The 27,659-nt window shown below is 45.7% G+C and overlaps 2 protein-coding genes across 8 annotated transcripts in view; one reads left to right on the top strand and one right to left on the bottom strand.

Moving 5' to 3' along the window:
• Window positions 1-27,659, top strand: part of LOC135897617 (neprilysin-1-like) — a 58,241-nt gene that overhangs the window by 29,553 nt on the left and 1,029 nt on the right. For 4 of the 6 annotated variants that reach the window (XM_070538072.1, XM_065426300.1, XM_065426301.1 and 1 more), the window contains 2 exons: window positions 2,350-2,493; window positions 3,141-3,815. The exons of 1 other annotated variant lie outside the window; for it this stretch is intronic. In XM_070538072.1, the coding sequence (XP_070394173.1) occupies window positions 2,350-2,493; window positions 3,141-3,521 (525 nt within the window). In that variant the 3' untranslated portion in view covers window positions 3,522-3,815. Of the gene's footprint in view, window positions 1-2,349; window positions 2,494-3,140; window positions 3,816-27,659 lie in introns of those variants that run through there. One more of the 6 variants, XM_070538071.1, reaches the window with a different exon arrangement.
• LOC135897619 (uncharacterized) lies at window positions 9,187-22,448 on the bottom strand. Of its 2 annotated transcripts, none has more exons than XM_065426305.2 (3): window positions 22,044-22,448; window positions 19,040-19,242; window positions 9,187-10,088 (listed from the first exon to the last, which is right to left on the bottom strand). In XM_065426305.2, the coding sequence occupies exons 1-3, from the start codon at window positions 22,273-22,275 to the stop codon at window positions 9,861-9,863; spliced, it is 663 nt and encodes a 220-aa protein (XP_065282377.1). In that variant the 5' UTR covers window positions 22,276-22,448; the 3' UTR covers window positions 9,187-9,860. The 2 variants fall into 2 exon arrangements, with proteins under 2 accessions (XP_065282377.1, XP_065282376.1); XM_065426304.2 differs by having other exon boundaries at window positions 19,040-19,245; window positions 22,044-22,447.

The raw sequence follows: 27,659 nt of genomic DNA, 5'->3' as shown, positions 1-27,659 counted from the left end.
TCGGCCGACTCGCAGTTGTATGTGCGCGATAGAAAACTGCGCGCGCGAGATCTAGTCACAATCCTCGGCTGACCCTAGCGCGTTAGAACTCGCGCCAACAGCATATGGTGCACGGCCACGATGACTCGACCACGGAACATCACGGCCAAGCCGACGGCAGAAATGCACCTTGAATGTCCATGTGATCGCTATCCAAATAAAAAGAGTAACTAAAGCAGAATGACCAAAGAAAAAGCTTTATGTAGTGACGACTTTGTTCGGGAAGGTTGTGCTCCAATGTGGTGAAGTGGCAACTGCTGCCATCGTGTTCTGGACGTGATGAACCTTGCGCAGTAGGAGCAGCCACATCGTTTGACGCGGACCTGGGCGCGCGTTAATGTAGAAACATGCATTTGTTCTTCCACGTTATATCGAAGATTTCGTGCATCATGTCACCTGCGCGCAGGGAAACAACGCAAGAGGTGACGTGGTGCGCCAGTCGCAGTTAGCTTATCGCATGGGACGGGCTCGATATGTCTAGTCAAGTGATCTTGATGTCTGAGCGTAAACAATGAAGACAATGTTGTATTTTACGTCGAGAGTCGGCAGCAAATTGTTCCGATATACAAAGAGGAGACGTGGTTGGACACCGAGATGTTTGGGTGCTACGTAAGGCCATACAGTCAATGTGAAATTAGGCTTCTCTTTTTTACTCGATAGAAAGTCACAATCCCAGAATTGTGTTTCACGTCAGTTGGCTAGCTCGTGCGAAATAGCCGTTTCAGGAGGACGGGTAGCGCAACGTTGTGTTCAGTTGAACTACTTTCTTTTTGTCGCAACGATCACACGCGAAGCCTTCTCTGGAAATGGTGAGGTCTTTCTGCAGCAAAAATCAAATACATTAGTCTTCTGAACATGCTTCCATAAATTTGCGTCATTTACAACTGCGTCATTTACAACAAAATTCAATCGAGACAAGACCAAGAAGAACTTAACTCAAATCTTCAAAAAATTAAAAAATGGTGCGACGATTGGCAAATGGTCATAAACCCTCAAAAATCAGTGTCTATGTCTATTTCACGTAAGAAGTGTACCCTTAGTTACTCGTACTACATTGATGACAACAAACTCGAGAACGTTGGAAAACACAAATACTTGGGTTTAACGTTTACGTCAGATTTACGTTGGAATACACACATAGAAAATGTGTTCATCAAATCGCTTAGAGCCCTATGGTCTTTGAGGCGCAATCTCAATCGGGCAACCCCTGAAATTACATGTCTTGCTTACAAAACTCTAGTTAGACCAATTATTGAATATGCTAAAATAGTTTGGGACCCATACACCATAACTAACTGTTATAAACTTGACCGCATACAGAGGCTAGCCGCCCGGTTTATATTTAATAAATATCGTCGCATCCATTCTCCAACAGAGTTATGTCAATTAGCTGATCTAGCACCACTTGAGCTCAGAACTAAATACGACAGATTAAAATTCCTCTTCGAAGTTATTCACAATCAAGTAGACATTAAACCAGATGATTATTTTGAGCTTCCTATGAACCCGTCAACGAGGCATCGTCATAGTATGTACATTTCTCCTCCACTCGCCCGCAATGATTGTTTCAAGTTCAGTTTCTTTCCTAGGGCTATAAGAGACTGGAATTTGTTACCCGACTCTCTTATAACCTCGATGTCCTCAACTACCTTTTTGGAAAGTCTTAAAAGCACCATTTTTTGTAATATCACATAGTGAATTACCCAACATGTATGCTTTTACTTTTACATGTGTGACTCCTATTGTGTCTATGACGATGCGGTGCCAAATTGTGAATGGTTCTTTATTACTTTCCCTTGTATGTTGTAGTTCATACTTTTCCATTTTTAGGCAAGCTTTGTGAGCCAAAGCTTGTTGCTCGGTCGCATTCTATGTATCTCTTTGTTGTTTTTATTCTCCATTCCTGTAATAGCCCGATGAGGGCTGACAGTATCAATAAATGAATGAAATGAATGAACGAAATTTCTGTCGCAGATATGTGGTTTCACAACTGCTTGCGGGTGCCATGCATTTAAAAAGAATTGAAGCAGTGGTCGTATTACGTGACGGTTCTTTTCTGTTTCCATTCTTTCTTACCTTCGTCATTGGCTTACAAAGCCCCGCGCCTACGTCATTGTCGCTATCAAGGCCATTCGTTATGATGGGAAGGCATTCTTATACGATAACGCCCCAGAATAATTTTGTTTTGTTTCACTATTGTGGGGGATTTATAGCAACATAATCGAGCATACTGTTTCCAGCACAAGAACAAGTAAGATCAAAAGGCGGAAGCTATTAAGCCCTCTCTTCTTATCTAATGAAACGACGCAGTTAATGGGCCACGAAATAATGCACGGCTTCGACGTGACCGGAAGAGTGACCGATGAGAAGGGGCTGTCAAAGAACTGGTGGCCCGAGGAGGCGACGAAAAAATACACAGAACAGACGTTGTGCCTGCGCTCTATCCATCGACAGGTAAGCTCACTCCAGAACAATGTCAGGACGTTTGCGCGACCCGCAAAATCTATAAATCTAACCTGACCTAACGTTTCATGGCTCCCGTAGTCGTATAGGCCGTTTCAATCAAAATGTGTCGCATTCTATTTGTACATTTAGGTCATGCGACCACAGAACTTTCAATCGACGTGTACTTTTGCGGCGCTTTTGCCTGTGCTTTGCGGAGCAATGGTGCATTATCGTTTAGGGTAGCATGCTGTCTCGGCAGCTTGAATCAAACGAGAGCTAGTGACTGACGTCTACCGAAGCGAAATAGAAGTGGGTTGCCTCTCCCCGTCTTTATAAAAGTTATGAGGAACGGTGGGGCTTGGCAGCGCCGTATTAAAGTGGGCTAGCTGGTAGTAATCCCTATGTAGACATCTGTGCTCAATGGTTGCTGAAAGAACAACGTGGGGAGAAAGGACACCGTACATGTGTGTACCTTGTCATTTGAATTAGCTTTATATCATTTTTATTATTTTTTAATTTTTTTTTACCAAACGAAGTCCTAAATGCATTCGCAGTCCAGCACACAAGCCTAATATATATATGTCCTTGTGTACGCGTTCGCTCAAACTCGCTTCTCGCTTAGCTTACCGCGCGGGCGCGCATCATGATCCCTTCAGGCGCTCAAGAAACGCGCGATGGCGCTGGATCCGAAGATGGACTCGGAAGACCTGGCCGACGTCATGGGCACGCGTGTGGCCTTCGACGCCTTTCGGAAGCTCACCGCGGCGCCCCACTCTTCCTCGAGCGCGGCTCAGGACGAAGGGGCCATCGGGACCCGAGTGGCGGGCTTCACGGAACTCCAACTCTTCTTTCTGGGCCACTGCGCCAAGATGTGCGACCCTAAGGTGCCACCCCGCGAGCGGGACCAGAGCGAGACGTACTCTCCGAACTGGTCCCGGTGCGTGGTGCCTCTGATGAACATGCCGGAGTTCGGCGACGCCTTCCAGTGCAAGAGTGGCAGTTTTATGAACCCCGAGCATAAGTGCAAGTTCTGGTAGCAAGCTCTAGCCGGCGAACTGGGATGCGCTCCCCTCTATCGCCGTCTCCATAAGTTGACTTCCTTGTGTCATGACGTGCGCTGTAATTTTGAGCTCGTTCTGCAGCGCTCAAGTGCTTTAATTTATAAGGCGCACAAGTGAAATTGACACCTCCCGACTCGACAGTGTGATTGGTTGATGCCCGCACACGTTATCGATTGCCGCAGAAATTTTCTAGTCATGCTTTATTGTATTTTTATGGAAAACTATATGGCAGCATCACAAATAAAGCTATACCTTAAACGAGTCGGCAAATCGGTTCTCGGATTTAACTTGACGCAGCAACACAAAATGATATTCTGACTTGCCGTTGGTGGCCCACTCATATTCAGATGAAAGGCGTGGAAACTTATAAATCAAAATGCTATTTGGCTGAGCTTACACACAATAAGCGGATACGACTCGAAAATCAAGATGGCGGTGACAGGGGGCGAGGGGTGTCGTAAATTACGCTGCTAACGGCGATGACTTGCTGTTTCAGCCAAGACATATGTCCCATTCTATGTCTACGTCTACGTCATGTGATCGCAGAACTTTCCATTCTATGTGTGCACATATACTTCAAGCGATCGCAAACTCGAACGAGCAGGCGGCGGGGATAGCGGCAATCGCAGTGGAATGTTGAGCGATGGTTGCACCGCAATCCTACTTGTACAACAGGCATCACACATTTTATATGCTTCGGCACTGACCGCTAGAACTGGAGAATGTGCTACTTGTATGTATCTTACACGTACCATAAGGCGGACTAACCTTTCCGGATGCTAAAACATACGATATTATAACAACGTGAAATACCACAATCTTGCACAAGCTACTACAATGAGTATTGATCACAAAGGGCAAACCGGAAAGTATTCCTTTTTATTAAGTCAAGTGAAGTGAACCTAGGAACGTCATCGGTTATGAAACAAAGCGAAGCAATATGCACGCAACAAAGGGGTGTTTGATATAGTGTAACCTAACTCAAGCAAACATGCGCGAAACTTTCCTTATGGCTTTCTAGACATATGCTAGTAACTCCATAATTTCACATATGAATTATCATTAATCAACTTGCCGAATATACTAACATGACTGGCAGTGTTTCTTGGAATGAGTCTGCTGAGAAATCAAAGTGAACAAGAATTTATCGGGGGGAAAAAAGGAGTCAGAACATCCGCTCTAACAAATACATATTTTCGATACACAACCTTAAGGCCTGAAAAACATGTCTATACGGCAGAGCCCCCACCAAATAGATCTAAAGAAGAAAAACTGGGTATTTAGCGATTTCTCTGCACCGTGACTCTGAAGTCGCTGCGACCGAAGGAAACTCCCACAGTTGACGCCACGGCTTTGCGAACTTTTGCGATGCACACAACGTCGTTGTCGATTGTGTACAATGCTACACTCTGTCATGGCTATGAAATACATGCACAGGCGCTACCACTGGGAATCTTGTGGGGGCCGCAACATCAGTGCGCTGAGGATAGCTGTCCCGCTCCGCTGTACCCATTGCCGCAATGTCTTGAGTTTGAATCCTTCAGGTGTGGATGAGCATTGTTGTCTCAATTGCCACGGGTCTACCTATTTTGAAATATTCTGTGCTTTGTGCCGTCGTTGTAACACATGTGCCCAAATAATGTAGTTGGTCATGCACTCATCCGTTATAAGACTTTATAAAGACCTGCTAGCACCAAAAAGTATGAGTGGCGCCTTCTCGCCTGTGGCATCAGCTCATCAGCTCGTGGCCACCGCGCAGCGCACGTTCATTGCGTCAAGGCTGCCTGACGAGGTCGGTAGGCCTGCCCCTCATTCAGTCTTTAAAAAAATCTTGTGTGTCTGCAGTCCTCTAATAAAGTGCGCGAACGATGACAGAACACTATTCACCGCGAGATCGAGCAAGGTCGCTGCCTGACGGACCGTTGGAATTGCGATTGGAGTGGATCATCCCTCGAGTCATCTGTTGGCCCCCATTTTGCATGTGTGCGTGTTAGCATAGATATCTTGTGAATATATTTTGTTGCGTGGTTGCGACGCACTTATTGTAGCTTGCCTGCCCATATTTTTTTACGATGACCTCCGCCACTGTGTCCGTGCTGCCGTCTCTGCGTTGTATAAATTCAGTGTTTGCCTGTATATAGCGCCATCTAGCACGTAACGTTGGCCAGAGGCATTTCATTGTTGTGGTCACCTAGCACTTGAATACATTACAGAAGGCATTTTATGCCATTCTGTACTAGTTAACTTCTAGCGACGTTGCGTAATGCAGTGCATTGTAGCAAAATGTGAAATTTTCCCACATTGTAGCATTAGGTAAGAAGGGCTATGTGGTCCGGCATGATTAAAGTCGAACTTGCTGAAAAGCACGACGAACGTGTGAAAACACTTGTGGACAAGTGCCAAGACCAAGCGTTGTTTGACATTTCGCGACCGTTTGACTTACAAATAAAGAGTATATGCTTTTAGAGTAAAGCGCCGTTTAAAGAGAGTATCAGTAAGTTCCAATGCTGGGAAATCGACCAACATGCCAACGAAGCACCGATGTTCACATAACCGAGCCTACCGACGACCGTTCGGACACAGGATTTTGGTGGTTATGAAATATCTACAAGCTCTATTCGTATGCCGGACGAAAACAGAATGCAAAACGCAATTGGTCACGTGCCGCAGTGCTTACCTTGTGAATGGTGCGATGACAAAACAAACTTTATACGAAATTCAAATTGTGACTTTCAGTACGTGACTTTTTAAGATGACTTGAAATAAGAATGAGGTATATGAAATGCTAATCATACATGGACTCTGAAGGGGGCAAAGACAAGCGCAATAAGTGTAGTGTGCACTAGGCCGCCTTAAAAAGAAGCTTTACAGCGAAGCGGGCACCCTCTAGTTCGTCGGGATTTTTCGTGTCCGCGTGCGCGAGGCTCCCACAATAATGTGGGCCTATCACGGAGACAGTGCAAAGAAGCGGGAAGCAAATAGTGTGCTGATTCTCCGAGAGGTATGACAGGACGTCATCAGGTGAAATCATCACTTGACGAAGACATGGAGTTGCGTCGTATTTGACGTGATGACGTCACCAGGTGATATCGTCGAGTGACGATGCCGTTATTCTCGTATATACGAATTACAGTCCCAAGCAATCACGTCTGCAGCTTGTATGTAAGTCGTACTTTACGAATTCTCTAACGCAACTCACTCTCGCACCCATTCCCCGCAATATGCACCCCGCAAACAACGTCGGCAGACGTAAGGCCAGGGGTACAGATCTACTCGAGCATGTCCGCAACAACCACATTGAGGCAAGCTTCGTGGATGACACGGCATATGTCCATCAAGAGGCATTCGCTGTCTCCATCGTCGACTCCAATTCCAAACTCACATGCTGCGCTACGGTACGCACTTCGAGGCTCGTGGTAGCCGAACAGGTTACAATCGCGCTGCTTGGGCTCAATGGTCGCAGAGAGGCAATATACAGCGATTCCAAGGTGGTCATTAAGGCCTACCAAACCGGGATGGTCTCCCCTCAGGCCCTCCGCATTCTCCAAAGCGCCAAAGGTATCTCTCTCCGCATCCTATCACTTGGTTTCCCACGCACTTTGGGTCGACTGGGGGCTCTCCTAACCATAACGAGGGCACGCACAAGGCCGCGCGAGGACTCTCTGACCGCACCGCCTCCGCAGTCCCCCTGCCCCGCGAGGAACCCTTGCTCACGTTCCATGATGTTACCACACAATACTATCTGTCAAGACGGGCATTCCCCCTCCCGCACCCCGCCTTATGCAGGGCCCGGGCGGTGACCCCTCGACATTTACAAGCCCGTGCGTATCCTAGCCTTACGGTTCTTCGTGCAATATACCCTGAAAGGTATCCCAGTGCGAACTGCCCTGCCTGTGGATTAACGGCAACATTGCACCATGTATTGTGGGGGTGTGACGCCCTCGGCTCCAACTTCAGCGAGGATAGGTGGGCTGCGCTCTTGGGCAGCCCCGAACTCAACGACCAAACCCTGGCCGCCCAGAGTGCCCGCGATTGGGCCGTCAAGCTCAGCTTCGCGGTCCCTACGTGGAACTAGCCGGGTGGCGCGGGGTCTCCCCTGCGTCTTCTCTGGACCTATTAAACTTATCTCACTCACTCACTCACTCACTCACTCACTCACTCACTCACTCACTCACTCACTCACTCACTCACTCACTCACTCACTCACTCACTCACTCACTCACTCACTCACTCACTCACTCACTCACTCACTCACTCACTCACTCACTCACTCACTCACTCAGAAAATTTTAATTAGTTCAACAAGGCACTTACGCTTGGTGAAAGGCCTAGAAGAGTGAGCACGTACGCTGCACTTCCGCACACGTGCACGCGCGTGACATACGTGCCTTGTGGTGGTGTGGCATGTATAATGTCGTCTACCGTCGGTCGTGCTTGTCTAACGTCGATAACAGCTTCGCTGCCCTTACAATTTCACAGGGTGGACCGGAGGAAGATTTTTTTCTGCGTGTGTTCCTCTTTCTTGTTTGCTTTGAATCTACACATGTTAATTTTTACACTGCGTACCTCATACTTTGCGACTAGTACCGTGCTTTTATAAAGGACCATTTAACAGAAAAGGTTCCAGCATGGTTACCAAAATTGATAGGATTGCGTTTTTGATTTGAAATTGAACGCAACATTCCTATCTACGAAGGTAGTGGAAAGAAATCTTGAGGATTGCGAAATAGGGTAAAACGTAGTGCAAGATGTTAGAAAATATTCACTTGTCATTGTAATTATGAGATGTTCATGTCAAAAATAGCTCAATTTATGTCAAACTAAATGAGTCAAAATATTAGCGAGTGAGTGAGTGAGTGAAATAACTTTATTTTGTCCACTATAGGCGTAAGTAAACTCCACGCCACCTGGCTAGGCCCACTCGGGGACCATCAGGTGGAACCTGACGGCCCTGTCGCGAGCCCTCTGGACTGCCAGGATTTGAGAGGTCGGATCCTGGGCCCTAATTAGCTTCATCATTTCCTCGTGAGTGAAAGGGGGACCGGCAGAGGCGCAGCCCCACAGGACATGTTCGAAGTCCGCATAATCACCACACAGAGGGCAGTCCGGGCTTGGGAACCGTTCGGGGTACATTGTGTGCAGCGCCGCGGGGCTCGGGTAAGTGCTTGTTTGCAGAAGTCTGAGAGTGACTGCCTGGGCCCTGCACAGCGAGGAGTGCGGCGAAGGTAGGACTCTTCTTGACAGATAATTGTATTTGCAGATTTCGTTGTACGAGCCTATATGGCGGCTTTATCGATAAGCCATTTCGCGCTTGAGCCTTAATGTCACACCATGGCTCCAAAGTTTGGTATATTCGAGTTCACTCTGGGTGATGTTTTGCGACAGAGTAGTAAGATCACGTCCCCGACCACGGCCTCCTTTTTCAATGGGCCCTTTCATGCTTTCGCATCAAAAATATAAATAACTGCTAGCCACAGAAGGCTCACCATTAAGACTCAGATCTATGGCAAGATTGTTAGAGTTGCCGTTTTCTACGTGCGAGAACTTAGTTATACTGCTTCGAATAAACGGCTCTTCTCTACTGTTCAGGGAGACACATACGTGACTGAAGGCGTTTGTTTATAACACAGCTTTATATACGCTTTGCATGAATGTAGTTACTGTAAAATTTTGCAGTCAGTAGGTCAGTACGAACCGCCGAGCTTACACTAGGTAAGAAGTTTTGTGACGCTTTCGAAATAACTGGAATTTTTGCTCATGCTAAACGAAAACAGCGCTCGTAGACGTTCCTACAAATGGACTTAAACAAAATGTGCGCATTTATGCTGTAACAACACACACAATGCAATATAAAACTGGCGAGTTCTAGACACACAACTTTAACTAGTTTGATCTCGCCAGACGCAAGATATGAGGGATCTTGGCAGTACTCAAGAACAGGGCACGCCACTGGTCACCAGTGGACAGTTATGCGCAGGTATTGAGAAAGTGTCACCATGTGTACACACAAGAGCCAGTCAAAAGCCAACATAATAGTTCGTACAAAATCTTACACGTGCGAAAAGTAGCAATCCGAAGGGAGCACTTCTCAAGCTATACAAGCGAGACTGAAAACGAAAACGCGAAAACCAAAATGAAAATACGGTCATAGAAGACTAAAGCCCGCGCATATCAAGGTATAATTTGCTATCGACTCATCGAAGTCGCCATTTAGAGCCGATGGAGCATCGAGTATAGGTGATGTTCCACGCCCAGCGTCTGGAGCGGCGTCCATGGCTCGGTGTGACCAGCGCTGAGTGTCAGGCGGTGTCGGCGCTAGAAAAAATTACACTTCTCCTTCGGGTTCATAGAAGACCCGCCCACACAACCAAACGCTTTCGCGAACGGCTCGAACTCTCGGGCGGCTGCGTTGCATGCCGGCGACCAGGCGCTTCCTCGGCCGTCCACTTCACAGAGTGTGTGGCACATGGTCAGGAAGAACACTTTCTCACCGCTGTACTGCTGCATGCCTTTCAGCCGCGCATCCTCGCTGCCATTCAGCGCCTGCGCAGATGAGGCAACCACTGTACATTTTGGCTGCACACACAAGCGAGCGAGCACTAATTCTACTTCGTTTTAACTGCAGAACTCGGAACCAACGAGGGCCAAACCAACTTTTCCCTGAAAGCCGCACGAACCGCAGTTAAGGGAAAATGAGTATAATTCGTTGCTTTCCTCAGCACGGCTTGTCCCAATAATACAGTGAAGGCGCTTCCGAAAGAGACTCCAATTTCAGTGCATTGTTAGCAATACGTCTTCGTTTCTCTCACTGAGATTCCTATGAAACCGACAAAGGGGCTGCTTGCTCCCTCTGCGCCTATTTTAGCTCCGGCGAACGCTGTACGTCGATGGAACTGCACCTCACGATCGCAGTCTTCCGGCGTCACTGAGAAAGTATGGACAGCTGGGCTAGTTGTTATGATTAGCATTGTGAAACATAGTTCCAGCGCACATTTGAACAAGGACGAGGCGAGAAAGACAACACGAACGCCGGACTTCAACTGAGTTTTATACATTGGAAACAGGGCTTTATGTACACAGGGGGAGGGGGACTGCTACTGCGCAGGACCACTCAAAAGTATTTCCTTGGTCTAGGCAAAGGTCATCACAGGTGTCAAAACAAAAAATAAAATGAGAAACTTTTCCCTCTTTTTTTCTCTCTTCTATTTACGTCACTCAGTACAATCTTCTTCATATCCCGCCCTGCCTAGCTGATTCGACACATCCGTTTGCCCTGAGATAATCAATTTCTTTTGTCCCGAGTGCAACAGAAGGAGCACTGACACAGTTCCCGTTTGCATTGGAGATACAACACGCTTCAAATATTTCCCGCTGTTTCTGACCGCTATATTTGCGCAACACGCGTGTTCGTTCGAAAAAAGCCTCGCATGCTGGCTTGTGCGAGCAATGGCGTATGTGGTCGGCTAAATGACCAGCGCCACTTAGTGATGTAGCATTCCTGCGATTCTCTAGCAAGCGTTCATTCAGACAGCGCCCGCTTTGGCCGATATAGCATTTCCCACAGGCGAGGGGAATACTGTACACAACGCCGACGTCACATTCAACGAGGGCTTTGGTGTGCTTAATATTAAAATTAAGCACACCAAAGCTCGCACAAGCCAGCATGCGAGGCTTTTTTCGAACGAACACGCGTGTTGCGCAAATATAGCGATCAGAAACACCAGGAAATATTTGAAGCGTGTTGTATCTCCAATGCAAACGAGAACTGTGTCAGTGCTCCTTCTGTTGCACTCGGGACAAAAGAAATTGATTATCTCAGGGCAAACGGATGTGTCGAATCAGCTAGGCAGGGCGGGATATGAACAAGATTGTACTGAGTGACGTAAATAGAAGAATGAAAAAAAAGAGGGAAACGTTTCTCATTTTATTTTTTGTTTTGACACCTGTGATGACCTTTGCCTAGACCAAGGAAATATTTTTGAGTGGTCCTGCGCAGTAGCAGTCCCCCTCCCCCTGTGTACATAAAGCCCTGTTTCCAATGTATAAAACTCAGTTGAAGTCCGGCGTTCGTGTTGTCTTTCTCGCCTCGTCCTTGTTCAAATGTGCGCTGGAACTATGTTTCACAATGCTAGTCACTGAGAAAGGGTCGCTCCCTTTGTTATCTTCGAATGACGTCAAACGCCATTGAAATTCTCATAAGAGGTTCACGACACGTCAGGAAGATTTCTTCGCGTGCATGAACGTTTATCGTCGAATTGAAAAACATCAGATGCTATGAATTATTCGAAAAGGCGTCATTCAATTTTGACTTTTCACTATGATACGATTTGAAAACGTTGCCGCTTTTGTCATTAGAATTGATGAGAAGTGCGTCTTCTGAATTAGCATCTTTGTACTGATACGAGCTGGGCAAGCATCATGACAAGAAATCGGCCCGCCAAGCGCCGGCCCCTTTAAAATCAGATTCTTCGACTGTTGCCTCAAGGAGGAGCACGTTATTTGTTTCGGCCTAGTAGAATGTCTCGGACAACATCGTTACCGGCATGTTATCAAATTGAAGCAACTCAATGATGCCGATTCACGATGCGCCGCAACGTAAGCGAATATTTCGAACGGATAGAAAAGTAAGGCGAAAACACGAAAAAATAGCGTCGGTTCGCAGGAGCTGTACAGGTCCCTATCATTCATCCGAAACATTGAGAAAGCAAATATTCATTTCAAGCACGTGTTCAACGCTACGCTAATAATGCAACCTTAGCGTTAAAAGCTCGACGAATGCGTTCGATTGTCGCGCACTTTTGTTGTTGTCTGCTTCCAACAAGAGATCATATGCTAGCACATCCATCTTGTTTTGATGCGCCTTGTACCACCAACTATTTGTGCCGTGTATTGTATTCGGCGACAAAACTGTCGTTTTACTTATCCCATGCTCTGCTTGCAACGCTCAAGTTCAAGCCACGGACCGCTAAATATCTCGCGGCCATATGTGCCTGACCTGTACTAGAATGTGACCTATGGTGTTGAGCAGAGTAGCCAGTTGGGCTTGTTGGCCTTACATAGTGGAAGGCAGTTTCACGTGCGGTAACTGTGTCAGTTGTCCGTCGATAGCCTTGTTTGAAAAAGAGCTGAGCGACCTAGATTCACTTGGCAGGGTGGGATAGCGTTATGACCAGGTTCTGTGCAAATATCTGATCTTGTCTTTCTTTCTGTCTTTCTTTTTTGTTTTGTTTTCTTTTTGCCACGTGTTCCCTATAAGACTAGCTGCGCACCGACAAAATAAACATTTTTGTTGAAAATCAGCGCTGCGTCGGTGTACTTTGTGTGCCTCCTTTGTCTCCATCGGTTCCTGCACTGTGGCCTTTTACTGTTGACGTATCGAGCACTTAGCCATAAGGCCGAAAGTATCATCTTTTATGCAAGCGGAGTTTTAGAATTCAAAAAGCTTGTTTTAGCTCGGAAAACTGAATGTGATACCTCAAAATGCTGCTTTCAGTGCGGAAAAACCGTAGTAGCGTTTTTGATGTGCTGGAACGATATTCCTGCAGTGAATATCTCGCAACCCAAATTCTAGTTATTATATTGTACACTGATCATTTAATAGGTGCGAATATTTGTTTTTTTTATGAACGTACTCTTGATGGCTATAAATAAAGCTGGTCAAGTTGTAATTTTAGTGGATGTGAGATGTTGTTTTGGCTTAATAGGTGAATTAGCGTGGAAAGACCAAGAGAATGACAGCACGCGCATAACGGAATTCGAACTGGTTTATTTGAAGGAGAAAAAAAACAGCCTATTCTGCATTAAGTTAAGCACCTGATGGGTTGTTCAGTGTCTGTGGCATTCACATAAAATGCACATCAATTTTTAGCATCGCACTATTGCGTTTACAGGTTTACGGATAGTTTTCTTTGCTCCTCTTGTTTTATGTAAAACCAGTTGAAAATGCGCTGTGCGCACGCCGTCATTTATTTGGTCTAACCACGTTCCTATGCCACCTAACTCGGTATTTGCTCAGTTCTGGCTTAACCTTGGAGCGCCCGGCAAAAATTACCTTTTTCCACGGCCTGCCGTGCCCGTCAGCAAAAAATTCTTCGCGCGTGTAGTCTTGTCAACCAATATAGATTTTTTTTTAAACCCCAACCGAATGTCGGGAAAGCCCCTAATAGTAACGTCTATGCTTAGTTGAAATAAAAGCATCGGTCGGAAAAAAGACTGGCGTAAACGCACTCCTTGACCACTCTAAAATCGCGTTGAAATAGCATGAATTGTGAAGAGCATCGCAGGCGTTGACTTCCAGCTAGACATCCACCGCCGCAGTGGGGTCCCAGTTGCTGGATATGAGCTTGCTAATTTGGTGGCTAATGTCGTTGGTCGGCGTTCATTGTGGACTTCAACGTATTCTGCTTGTTATTTCAGTGAGTCATGAGCATTGTTCGCTTCCTGGCAGGTTTGAACTCTCACTGATGCTAGATATATGTCAAATAAGCCGCCGAGAAGGGTTACTCTGATATTATTTTACAATTGCATGACTACCTAGTGGGAATCTGAACGTACTTGCGAAAGCGTGTATGAAACCAGAATGGGCTCACATAGCAATTTTTATTGGCAGAGTGAAAGAAAAAGGGAAGACAAGGTCGTGCATTTTTTGTGAGCACGAAGAAGAGGCACGAAAAGCGAAACAAAATCTCAAAACTAACAATTTCATAAGTATACGTGCTAACAGTTCAAAGCAAGATTAAAAGCGTGTTCTTTGTAAATTGCCAAGCTATCGATAATACCTACGACTAAGTGCAACATGAGGATAAAACCTACCTTATTCTTCGCCATAGGTCGACCAACTTTATGACTATTGAAACTTACAATCAGGCAGCCTCTTAAATAGAAGTTCATGTGAACTCGAGTCAGGTCTAGGGGCGTGAACCTAACTGAGTTGAGTCATATCATAAGAAGCCAACAAACACTGACACCACGGACAACATAGGGGAAATTACTTGTGCTTAATAAGTGAGGTAATGAAACGATAAATAATGGAAATTAAAGTGGATGAAAAAACAACTTGCCGCAGGTGGGAACCGAACCCACAACGTTCGCATTTCGCGAAATGCGAACGTTGTGAGTTCGGTTCCGCACCTCATATGGAACACAAAGTTGCTGGAACGGGCCGTGCCTTCTATATGTGTATTGTGACACTGTTACTTTCCAGAAGTTGCCGCTCTTCTGTCTTCCTTCCGGGCCTCTTAAATGTGCCCCCCGCCACCCTATTCAAGTACTCTTTTCTCCCGCTGCAACGGTATCAGGCGCATTGGTGCTGAGCAGCGACCGTTTTCTCCTTCCTCGCCTAGTGTCAACGGAAACCTAGGTGCGGCTAGTCTCCGCCCCCTTCCATTCTCCGAATGACGTTTCCCTGCTAGTTTTTTTTTCTTTTCTCACTGGCCTCCTTGCGCTACATACATGGCACTCCGCCTTCCTTTTGTCCTGCATCGCAGTCAATAAGGCAACTGTAAGTCTGCCAAAGCTCCGAGAAAAAGTAAATCGCTCTCACAACTGTCGCTTCCGGTTTGATGTATCTCAGAACAACCGGGCACCTGGTCTGCTGTCTTCACTATCAGTGCAGAAGTGCCATTTCCTTGTAAACCCTGATGAAGATCGCTCCACCCGTCGAAACTGTTGAAATCAAGAACTTGTCTTTGTATCAGTGCGGACGCACACACACGAGTGCGAGCGAAAGCGAATTATACCGAGCCCTTTGTTCGGCAGAGTTGCTGACTGCTAGCGAGTACGACCGACGACTTGAACGGAGCATCGTTTCAGAGGCAGCATACGGATACGTACGTAGCGCAGTTCGAATCCATTCTATCGGCAGAACGCGTTTACTGGTTCATTACCGTGAAGCCGCGGGTACGCGACGGCGAAATTTCGGGCTTCATTGTTTTTTTTTTTTTTTGCCCGCACGGCAGGCACCACCGCTGCCGCGGACGCGCGAAGGCGAGCCCCATCTGGCGGTTGTGCAAGGAACCCCGCGGCACGCATGGCGAACTTGCTCCGCTGTGATTGGTTACCCTATTCGGCAAAACAAGCAGTTAAGGTCACGAAAGCCGGCTAGGTTCACAAAGAAAAGCTACGCTTTGCAACACAATATATCCGCCGTATATATATGCATCTTTCAGTGCTGCTTATTTTTTAAGGAACTGCGCAATAGAATTGAGAGAAAGCTTATAACAGTCTAATATAATTTCCAGACATGCCTGCAGTGAAAGTCAGGAAGGCGCAGAAACCGTTCACTGCTGTTGATTTTCTCGTCTTATAGGTTCTGTCGGCAACGAAAGCTTACAGGACACTGGTCTCACAGTGAATGTGACCTCTGGCTACTATTTTGGCATGCACTTCCATTTAAATTATTACATCGCTATGCAAACGGCGAAAAAAAAGCCACAGACGCAGATTTTTTTCAGCCATGTGCCCAAGAATCGCGTGAAATGAGTTTCCTCGCCAAGCCTCTGTCCCGAAAACATTTGTGGATGACTGTACAACGTAGAGTGCAAGCGATATGATGGAACACTCCCAAAATATCCCTGACAGATATAACACCAGAATTTGCCGATCCTCTTTGCTACTATCAGCTAGTGTTATGAACTCTTCCGTGCTGGGAACACGGAAAGTAGGTCCAAGGAAGGATAGCTCGCTCTTGTCGACCTATGGGAGCTTTATCATAATCTGCTTATTTCTACTGTGGTCGTCAGTTAGTTCTGTCTTGCATCTGCCGACTAGATGCTGAACCTGCCGACTACCGAATCTGACCACTATACCTGTAATCACCGTGTGCCCTCGACTAAGGTTACCTTCTCTTGGGAACCGTTTTGATGATAAAACAGAACAGTTGGTCCTATACGCTGCGCATCTTATGACCTGTGCAACGCCGCAGCTCGCTCTTATTCTCCCCTTTATGATTAGCTAGACGCTTTGCTTCTCTAATCGAGGAAGCCATCTTCCTCTCATTTAACTTTAAGCCATTGATTTCCTGCTCCGTCATTCGTTGCGTGGTCTTCACGTTTCTCTCAAGTCAAGTTTATTTGAATGTGTATCTTTCCAGCACGACTTCACGTGGAGGGGAAAAGGCAAAGCGCCTGACGGGTCTGCCGCATAGCATTTGACAATCAGACACAACGGAAGTTCACAACAACGTGAACATAGCTCCATGAAAACGTCTCGAACACTTTCTATCATTACAGATTCGTTATCTCCATTCAGCGGCACTTCATTTGAATAAATTTAGTATTTGCCGCTAAGCAGCATCGATTCTGTAACAATCTTTTGATATTATGTGAAAGACATACACTAATATAGTAACTTTTAAGTTTGTTTGCTGTGGCTGAAAATGAACGTATTCACTGGAATTGAGCTGTTCGCGGGCTATCTGCGGTGTTATATGAAGGACGTGCCTCAACTTATCAGTTACACCCAGCATGTGATTTGAAGTCTAAGATTGTTTCCTTTTTTTATCAGCTACCAGATACGTTTCTATTACATAGTGGTAGGCTATAAATTATTTTATATCCATTAGATATCCGTGAGTGTCCATAATCCTCAAACACATGGCCTCGCAGGCAGAAAGCACTAATTATTCACTTCTTTGCAAAGGGGAAATGCATGTACAGTGAGCGTTGTGTAGAGGCTTTTGGGGATACTTCAAAACAATTGTTGAAGCTCATCAGTGGCAGGCGGATGCCCTACATCGTTGGCCTCGCATGGGCGAAAGGGACAGCGTTAATCGGTCGTCGATTACTGACACGAGTCGACGCGTTGTGAAGGATCCGGTCATTTTAAGTAGTGTCTGGGTTGAACCTTCCTGTTAGGCCTGCTGGTTAGACTGGCCTAACCAATAGTACACAACAAAGACCTCAGTGCGAGGGTCAGGCAAACGCCACAATCGCAACCACCTTCCGGGAACTTCAGGATCAGCTACAGTACAGCGAGGATGAGCCCACCCCGATGAGTGAGTGAGTGAATAAACTTTTATTTGGTCCAGCAAAGCGCGATAAAACGCGCACCTGGCTAATCCCACGACGGGACTGACAGATCTAGTCTGCCGGCCCGATCGCGGGCGCGCTGGACGGTCAGGATTTGATCCTCAAAGACGGGACTTCGCAGGAGGGCGTCCCACTCTTCCTTGGTGAACTTCGGGCCCAGCGACCCGCACTCCCAGAGCATATGAGGCAACGTAGCTACCTCACCACAGGCCACCCCGATGCCTTCGAGCATATTGAGCATGGGCCCGGCACCCTACAGTGCCCAACCTCGGCGCCCCTCGTAAAGTTATCGCACCTCTGCTTTCTCTCTGAGCCATGGCCCCGCGCGAATTCGCGAGCCCTTGCTATTCGGTTTCGTTTCATTTCTTACCTCGTAGTCGTGACCTGTAATTGAGGGACACCTCAATGTTCATCACGGGCTAACTGTACTTATTCGCCCAATGCTGGTTCATATATTTTGTACGTCTAGCAACTATGAGCTTCAGCAACCTTTAGAGCGCAGCTCTTAGGCGCTCGTTCCTGCTGCGAGCGCACAGCGAAAGATGAAAGAGCGCACGCGGGCCGAGAGATGGAAGACGCCAACCACGAACGGCAGAGGCCAATGAGAGCGGCCCCTTCAATGACGTGCGTGGGGGAAACGGGTATCCTGTGGACCCGCCCGACAACTCTTTTCGCACTATCGTCTGCTCGCGTCAGCTCTCGCTCGCGCTTGTTTGGTTCGCTTTGTATAGTATCGTTCACACTCGTTTCGATCGTGATGGTTTGCGATTTCTGTATTCTGATTGTTCGCGCGACGCGAATTATTTAGTAGTTTCTGGAAGCCACGTGGGCACCAACGAATACATTGGCGCCTTCGATGAGTCATGCATAAAAGCCGACGCGCTTGACCCGCAGATCAGATTTCCGACGATTGCCGACTCTGCTCGTCGCTGCCGTGTGCTAGAGCGTTACTTGTTTCGCTAGACACAAGTTCATCCAATAAAGAATTTAATTTGTAACTCACAATTTCTACACTGTGTCGTCCTTCACCGTCACTACCACGTGGCAATATAATCATAATACAAAATCATGTGAGTCAATTCTTTCTGAATAATGAGCGAGGCAACCGTTATAAGTTCTTCGTCTGCTGCAGCTACTAAACTAGCTGCCCGAGCAGAGGCTCAGTGCAGCCTCAGAGAGGATCCTGTCGTTCAAAATCAAATTCTTTGCCACAGTACATCGCGAATTCAAGATACCTAAGCAACTGCGCTCAATATTCGCATTAGTGAGTATCGTAATCGTCGGTGAATCTTTTTTTTTTTTCAGGCATAAAGTTCAATTTTTTCCCCATCTTTCAGTTCACCTTTTTCTTCCAAGAAATGCCTCCCGAAATGTCTGTTCCCAACGGTAACTCGTTATTCACCGCACAGTAGTGCCGGCGATACCGGTAAGCTGCTGTTGACAAGCTTGTATAGAATTTGGGCTTACCCGAACCCCAAGTCCCGCGACTTCCCGTGACGTTGAAGCCCCATGGCTGCCTTCGCGGAAACCACTTTTAGGAATAGACTTTCGCTTCGTGTCACAGCCTTCAGCAGAGGCAGCGCCTTTATTCGCCGGAGGCGAGCTGGGTGAGGCAGGACTCGTCTTCGCCATAGTTGACATGCTAGCTCTCGAGACGGCCGCAATCTTTTCTGCTGCGTACACCATTTCGAACACACTCTGCTTCAAAATGCTGAAGTCAACAGCTCTCTTACGTTACCGCTGATCCACATGAATTAAGATTTGCTTCTTTAGCGTTCAAACAAGAACAAGAACGCGTTAAAAAATATCTGCAGACTTAGATTGAAACGCCGGAATAGCCCTGGCTATTCTAAATCTTGTAATATTGACACGCGCATTTTATTCGTCTTTTTTTTCCGGTGGCCGTTTTTTTACCCGCTAACCATTATAAGCAAATTATTGCTGGTGCAAGGGACGCCTTCATGCGTCGACCCTATGGCGAAAGAATCTTGTCCAATCAAATTGCTTGCGTTTGCAAATTGTGTAATCTTTGGAACGTACGCGAGCCTCTACGATTACGCCGGAATCTACGATGAGTCGTGTACAAACAGTCAACGTAACGGGTATTCAACTGTATATCAAATTTCGACAACTGACGACATTGTTCATGGCTATCAAATTGTGCCTTGTCTGTCACATGTTTCACTGGGCACAAATTCACCCAACAGAGCGTTAAATTCAACATTTGCAGTTTTTCTACTGCCTGGTTCTTATCCGTTAATACAACGAGACAATAATCTGTAGCGTCACTGCTGCAATTGAGCTATCTGGCGAAAAGAAAACTTGAGTAACTTACATAATGTTACAGTTACAACCACAACTATCTTCCTCCTATAACCATATATGCATAACAATATTGAATAAGCCTACCCCCAAAGCAAAAGCCGAAAAAGTGTGATACCCGTCATGAGCCCCCGCTAGCAGCTGTCCCAGTCTCGCTGGAGTTGCCACTTAAACAATTTAAAAGTAAATGTTCAAGTCTAGAAAATGTAATCAATGAATATTTTTATTTAGGCAATCAATCTTTTTGGCAATTTTTTATTCAGAAATCACTCTTTCACGAAGCGTAAGTATGAAGTTTATAGCTCCATACTTATCGTTTAAAGGATATTACATTTCGGTGTACTGCACCTAAAAAAATAAATCGTTCAAAAAGGAGCAGTTGCAGTAAAAATTTATGACGTCATGGCTAGCCCATGGATGAAGTTCACAGCGGCGTCACCACCCGTCTGTCATGTCCACGTGTTTTGCAGCCTATTAGGCCTCTTGAGATGGCAAGAGTGATCTTTCTTACATTCTATACAAGGTTAAATTACAAAGACAGCTCAAATATTTTTTCTCTTCAGTGTTCCTTTCAATTTAGAAAAAGATTGGTCCTGCAAGAAGTCAACAAATCACGGTAAATCTTGCAGATGGCATGTGCTAGTTTTAAGTACCGCAGCTTTAAGTTCAAATGTTTAATCCTTTTCATAGAAATGGAAACGACAAATTTTACCAAGATTTCCAGAGGCATGACGTCCAGCCAAGCCGCCTTTCCTGTGCTGGCATTCAAGCATCGGAAAATAAAAAGAAAGACTACACAAAGGTCAGCGACTGTCAAAAAGCTGCAACTAGGAGCATATTGATGGATGTAAGCACGTTGTGTTCACCCTAGTGGCACTTTTGTTCATAACGACTATACTTGTTGAAGGTACAAGGTTCCGGCAAGAGCAGCGCGCTGAGTTTGTAGGAAAGGCCATTTCGCTGCAGTTTTTGAAGCAAACCAAAAGGGCAACGTTTGACCGCTGTTTTCATGCAGAGATGTACTCTTTCAAAGGCTGCGCTGAAATTCACGCTGGTTTCCTGTGTCATCCAGTCTGCTTCTGTAGCATATAAGGGCGCACAAACGCATTGGACATTGATTGACACGAAGCATGACTGAAGCTCAAAACGAGCTCTCTGCTCATAAATTGTAAATGATATCCTTATCAAGAAGGCACCTGACAGATTCTGAGAAGCATTCAGATGCACCGAAGAGATTTAGACGATGTATTTTGTATATTGCACCGTATGTATACAGTCCGTGTTTCATGCCTCCCCCCCTCCCTCTAATGCTCAGAAAGGCTCTGTTGGAGCCTGTATGAGTAAATAAAGAGACTGCAACGGAGATTATAAAGATGATTGCAAATGGGAACAACTTCGAGGACCTTACGAACCTGTTATGCATCGCTTGTTCCTCGCCGTCTACACTTAGATTGTCTCGTGAAAAAGAAACTTTCCAAGCTGAAGCACATAACAGCGCCACTTACACCCCCCCCCCCCCCTTTGTGAGCGAGACATCGATATTCTTCGTAATAACAGAACATGTTGAAATTTTTGCCACTATATTCACAGCAGGTAATTGTTGGGAAAAAGACCTCAAGAAAATAAATTGTTGTTTTCTTGACATTTTGATACAGAAATGGTCAATGTTCAACAAAGCTTCAAGCGTCCGTATTATGCGTAACTAAATCAAAAGCTACCTTTCGTGACTACGGGGAACGAAGCCGGAAGTGGAATTAGCTACAGGATGGGGATGGAAGCGGTGAGGAGCCTGTGGCCAAATACGTAAAGGCTTAGGGTGCAGAATAACTTTGGCTCCTCCACTGCAGTCAACTTCACGAACAGACTCTTTTCACATTTGTAAAGCTAGCTTTTTCACCAGACAGTTTACCAAGCTGAGAGCGCAGCACTGTACTTCACGAAATGCAATATTGTAGTGTGGCTCCCACGGTGAACCACATGCGACAGTGAAGGGCTAGCACGAACACGCTGCATTTCCTGTTTTGCATTCAACGTTGTTAGGGTCCCACATTATTTCAGCTATTCTGATGCGGCAAAGTGTGCTTACAAATGAGGAAATAAATAAATATCCATACTTAAGCAATGCCCACTTTGTCATCATCACACGTACCTTCGTGCGAGCCAAAGTCCGCGGCGTTGTCGTTAGAGCGCGGTGAACTGGGCGACATCTGTCGTTGCGAAGAACCCTTCATATGACCTCCGACAGGTGGCACGTAGCCCGGGGGCACCGCGGGCTGGGAATGCTGAGAGATTCTGCTCTCGAAAGAAGCTCTCGAACCCTCCTTGTGGCCCTCCGCCTTTCCCGGCTTCGACTTCTTCGCCGTGAGCTTCCGCAAGTGCATGACAGCAGTTGTTGCCGGCAGTGGTACGAATTCTTCTTGTTCTTCGAAGCCAAGAGGCGCTCGGCTGGGCGTGCGGTTGATACGCGTGGTGATTCTTCTTTATTCTCATTTGTTAGAAGTGGTGCCCTTGCTTATTCAGGGGAAATAAAAACAATGCCATGTGCATTCTTATGCGACAATGCAGTGCCCAACAACCCTTTTGTTTCATGTCGAGTGCGCCTAGAAGAACCCAAATAGCACCAGGAATCAAAGCCTACGGGTGGCCTTTGAAAATGTTCAGTGAGTGACCCGTTTGACCACAACAGAGCGCCAGCTTGACTTGGTTTGGCATGAATTGTGGCTTTTCCCTTTTTACCGAGTTCCTGAAATATTAAGCCTTGACGAACTAGTAACTAGATAAGTAACTAATGCCGTAGACGAACTTCACAAACACTTACTAGTCATCTATTCAGCGAGATTTATTTATTAGTTACTAGTCATTGGGGTGCAAAACGTTTACATACCCACAATCATTTGGTGAGAGGCCAGGTTAATCTGCATAAGTTCGAATAAATAACGCTAGAAACATTCAGAAGCCTCCCTGTCGCTTACAGCGACAGCCAGCAGCTCTGCCGAAGCTTGCGCAACTATTGTAATTAAGCTGGAATTTTACAGCAATCTATGAATGGTTCTCACAGTAGAAGTTGTTCGGAGAAAATCGGTTGTTGTGAAGCTTCAGCTCGGTAGGTATGTCATCCTGCTGTGGCGATCGCTAGGTAGCTGATCCACAATGGTAAATAAGATTATATCTGCTGACACTGCTGCGTACCTCATTTATCCAAATATGAAAAGGACCTTTTTACTTTCATTTTTTAATGTTACGCAAAATTAGCTATTCACCTGTATTGATGACCAAAGAGTATCGACCTATTTACGGAACAAAGCTATCAAAAGTACCGAGCTAACGTAATTTCTCCGTCGCACCAGCCGTAAAGCCAGTCTGGAGATTACCCAGAGTGGCTTTAAGAAAGGCTGCATATCCAACGCACTCGAAGGCACCGGGAACGACGTAGTTAGGGGTGCCACTGATACCTAGGAAGCAGCCGATGAGGACGACTTGTCTGGCAGTTCTGACGAGGATGCTGCTCGTGGCATCGACTAGCGAGATTTAGTGGCCGAGCTTACTGTAATAAAGGGTGCGTCATGTTCAAAGTTTTTCCTCTTTCTAACGAGAGATGGGTCGACCTATACTTGAATTGTGATTTTTTAGGGCAGTTCAATATGTCGGGGTCGATCTATATTCGTCTTTGACCTCTTTTCGAGGTAATACTGCGCTTACCTGTTATCTAAGGACGTGTGCGAACGTGCATGTGCCATGGCTAGAGGTCAACCCGGAGAGGACAACTGTGCTCCGAATCTGCTCTCTCAAATGAGCTCTCGAATACTGAAAGGCTTCCACCCATCGTGAAATTATGCGTTGCAGTTCAACTCCTTCTGCGATTGATACTGTATATGGTGCCGCTGCCGCTCCGAATAAGCCTTTATTTGCTTGCAGGGTTTCTACGCGCAGGTACTTGTTGGAGTTAGAGATTGAGCTCCTGCACGGAGCAATAATAAAATAGAGTTGCGTCATTTGCATGCCCAATGATTTAAGCGCGCAGCTTGAGCGAAACCATAACAACCATCGTCTAAAAGTCAATGAGCCATTGTGTCCAGAAACACTGAAGTTGAGTTGACGTTCTCATCAACATTCCTTGTGATGCTATTTTGAGGAGATCACCTGAGAAATCCGCCCTCAAAAGTGTTTCGAACCTTTGTCTGCCAATTGTCAGCCAATTAGATAAGACAAGCCCCTCACTGTAGGCAATGCTATTCGTTTTTCAAGCAAACAAAAGTGACCTCCTATATATGAATGAGGAGAGCGCTTGATTGGTCTGTTCAGACAACCCTGCGGGTGACCGCCCGGTGCTTGCGTCGGCGGTTGCGCAAACTTGACGTCAGGAGATTGGAATAAAAACATAGTGGAATAGTCTCACGTTATAGGGTCCCATGATTAGAATCCCAGTCAGATTATTTTTTTTACCGCAAAGCTGTTAGCCTCTAGGAGGTCGGGATTTTTCGTGTCCACGTGCAAGACCTTTGCTACCGTAAAGATGTGGGCCGATCCCGGAGACTGTGCAAAGAAGCCGACAGCGCACAATGTGCTGCTTCTCCAAGAGGCATCATATGACGTCATCAGGTGACAGCATCACATGACGAACACGTCATAGCATGGCGTCATGTTTAACGTGGTGACGTCGTCAGATCACGTCATCGGGCGATATCGTCACCTGACGATGTCTATTACGTAAAGTAACTTTTGACGTCATGATGTCATCGCGTGCCCTTTCGTGTGATCACGTCCTCACGTGACATTGGTGTGATTACGTAATCCCGTTACGTCATCATGAGCCGATCGCGGAGACACTGCAAAGCGGGAAGCACACAGTGGGCTGTCAATTTTTCTTTAATTATGGGGTTTTACGTGCCAAAACCACTTTCTGATTATGAGGGATGCCGTAGGGGAGGACTCCGGAAATTTCGACCACCTGGGGTTCTTTAACGTGCAACTAACTCTAAGTACACTGGTGTTTTCGCATTTCGCCCCCATCGAAATGCGGCCGCCGTGGCCGGGATTCCATTCCGCGACCTCGTGCTCAGCAGCCCAACACCATAGCCACTGAGCAACCACGGCGGGTAGTGGGCTCTCAATTAGGAGCCAACCCAAGACATCATCACGTAACGTCAAATTTCATGTGATGACGTTATCACATGACGTCATCAGGTGATATCGTAACTTTCGATGCCGTTATCACGTAACGCAACGTTTGTCGTAATGATATCATCACGCGACGTTGGAGGTGATGATGTTATCACGTTTAGTCATCATGTCAAATGTGACGTAACCACTTGGTCACACGGGTTTTGATACTATCGGATGTCAACACCGGATTTTTTGCTTCATGGGCCATATAATGATTTCGTATTTTAAATACCCCCTAAATAGTATTAGTGGTAGTTTTTCCCAACTTCGATGTACATCCACTTTCTCAGGGCCTGTATGGCGAGTCATTTTTTTTAAATGTTTCTCACGCTACCAATCAGCTACTATTACACTATAATAACGATAGCATCTGTTCTTTAGCACTTATGCGTTTGTTTTCCAGATATAAGGCGTCACAAGAGGTACAGATTTTGCTGGGGTATTCGCCAAAGGATGCGTACGCATAATAAACTTAATCGGACAGAACTTCTTTTTAACTTTAATTGGTTCCGCCTGTTTATTAGAAGAATGAAAGTAAATGCGCGTTTCCCTGACCTTTCTTACGCCTTACGTAGATTTATTTTTGCCCAAACTGCAATTATTTATGCGATCCGTCAAATATTCCGTGATCGTAAAATGTCGTCTTTCAACCCCTGCCATTTCATCTTCTTTGGTGAGTTCAGATTCGTGTTATTTCGAACCGACGACAGGCCTTGACGTCAAACCGCAGGTTAACAAAAGCTGCGTCCATACGCTATGCTGGATAGTGCATTCTTTAAAAAAATATATAATTGAAGACCATATAAAATATACCCTTCCCCCTTAATCGTCTGTTTACAAAGGGCACTGCGAACGTCGCATAGTCGAGCAGAGCACCCGCGATCGAGCTAAGTGCTTAGTGCACGAGCTGCGCCTCTGCCGCAAGAGATTCTGTATCGGACACTTCATTCTGTTTCACCAAGTGTCGTGAAGTTCTTGTCGTAAACGAATGATGAAGATATTGCTGTTGGGAGTGCTACTAATTTCGTCTATTGGTAAGGAACTACCTTTAATTGCTTCTTAAGCCACTTTCCCATTTTTGTCTTTGTATATGATATGAAACGTTCTTCAAAAATGCATTGCAAATTGTGGTATACCGGGGCTAAGCAAATGTTTGTTACGTTGCTTCTTTGACGGTTACGAATTAAATGTCAAATGCATTAATGTACACAAGCACACATACAGATTCTATATATATATATATGCAGATAACACAATTCTAGCCTTTAACCTGCGTTATTCAGAGAGGTGGACATTACATTCATGAGAAATGGAAGCACATCTACAAGTGATGAAGAAAAATTATTGAATTTAAAATATAACTAATAGGGTAATCATTTACATAATAAATTATTTACATAAACTGCATTATGGGCCATAATGTAATGAATTGATAAAATAATTAGTGATTTTTTCAGCAGTAGTTGAATAACTGGATTATCCGAAGAGGCGGACATTGATAGCAGAAGAAATCGCGGCATGTTTCGATTTCATCTGCTGTTAATGACCGGCTCTTCAGTTAATCCATTTCAAGGACAAGAAATATGTTATCAGAGGTGATCTTGAAAATTTCTCTAAAGCTTCCCTAAAGTGATAACCCGGTATATATATATATATATATATATATATATATATATATATATATATATATATATATATATATATATAGATAGATAGATAGATAGATAGATAGATAGATAGATAGATAGATAGATAGATAGATAGATAGATAGATAGATAGATAGATAGATAGATAGATAGATAGATAGATAGATAGATAGATAGATAGATAGATAGATAGATAGATAGTGTGTGTGTGTGTGTGTGTGTGTGTGCGTGTGCGTGTGTGTTTGTGTTGTGCTAAATGAACTCAAATTAGTTTAGAGGGTAACTACAGCCCGTCCGGCAGCTAGCCTTTGATGTAGCATTGAGAATTAGTTAAATTTATTGTGCATTCGCTTTCTGCAGCGAAAGCTGGTCATTTACCACTCTCCTTTATTTCTTCGTTCCTTTGTTTTTGTTGCAAACAATTCTAAACGATGGAGGAGGCCAAGGTGAAACTTGCAAAAGTAGCTTGAGGTGCTTTTTGTCTTCGCGTATACATTGCTGCAGTGAGCCGCTGAAACATCAGAGTTTGGCAAAACATGCTGTTTTCAAGAATAAACATAAATGACTGACAATTAGGATACTCCCTAATGTAAAATTTGAGCGCAGCTCTATACGTGTTTTCATTTCGCGATATTTGGCTGGCGCGCACGATCTTTCTCGTGCGGCACATTCCAAACGGAGAAGTGTGGCGCATCTGCCTCGCTAATGGCAGATCGCGAAAAGTAGCGCGTGGGAGACGCGTCAGCGCGTTTCACAGCAGCTGCCGCAGATAGACCTTCGCTCAAGCAGCGCTTTGTTTCCATATGTCTGACGCGCGCTACTCTGGCGCCATCTCGTGGCCGTCGTCACCGCAGAGCCAGTCTTTCGCGCCACTACGCTTTCATTTTCACGCTTTTGCTGTACCCTCCTTCTCCGCTTTCCTTCGTGCACTTCACGTTGAGTCGGTCGTCGAGCA

This window comes from Dermacentor albipictus, chromosome 4, assembly GCF_038994185.2.
Source record: "Dermacentor albipictus isolate Rhodes 1998 colony chromosome 4, USDA_Dalb.pri_finalv2, whole genome shotgun sequence".
Lineage (NCBI taxonomy): Eukaryota > Metazoa > Arthropoda > Arachnida > Ixodida > Ixodidae > Dermacentor > Dermacentor albipictus.
This window is presented reverse-complemented; position numbering and strand designations above follow the sequence as displayed.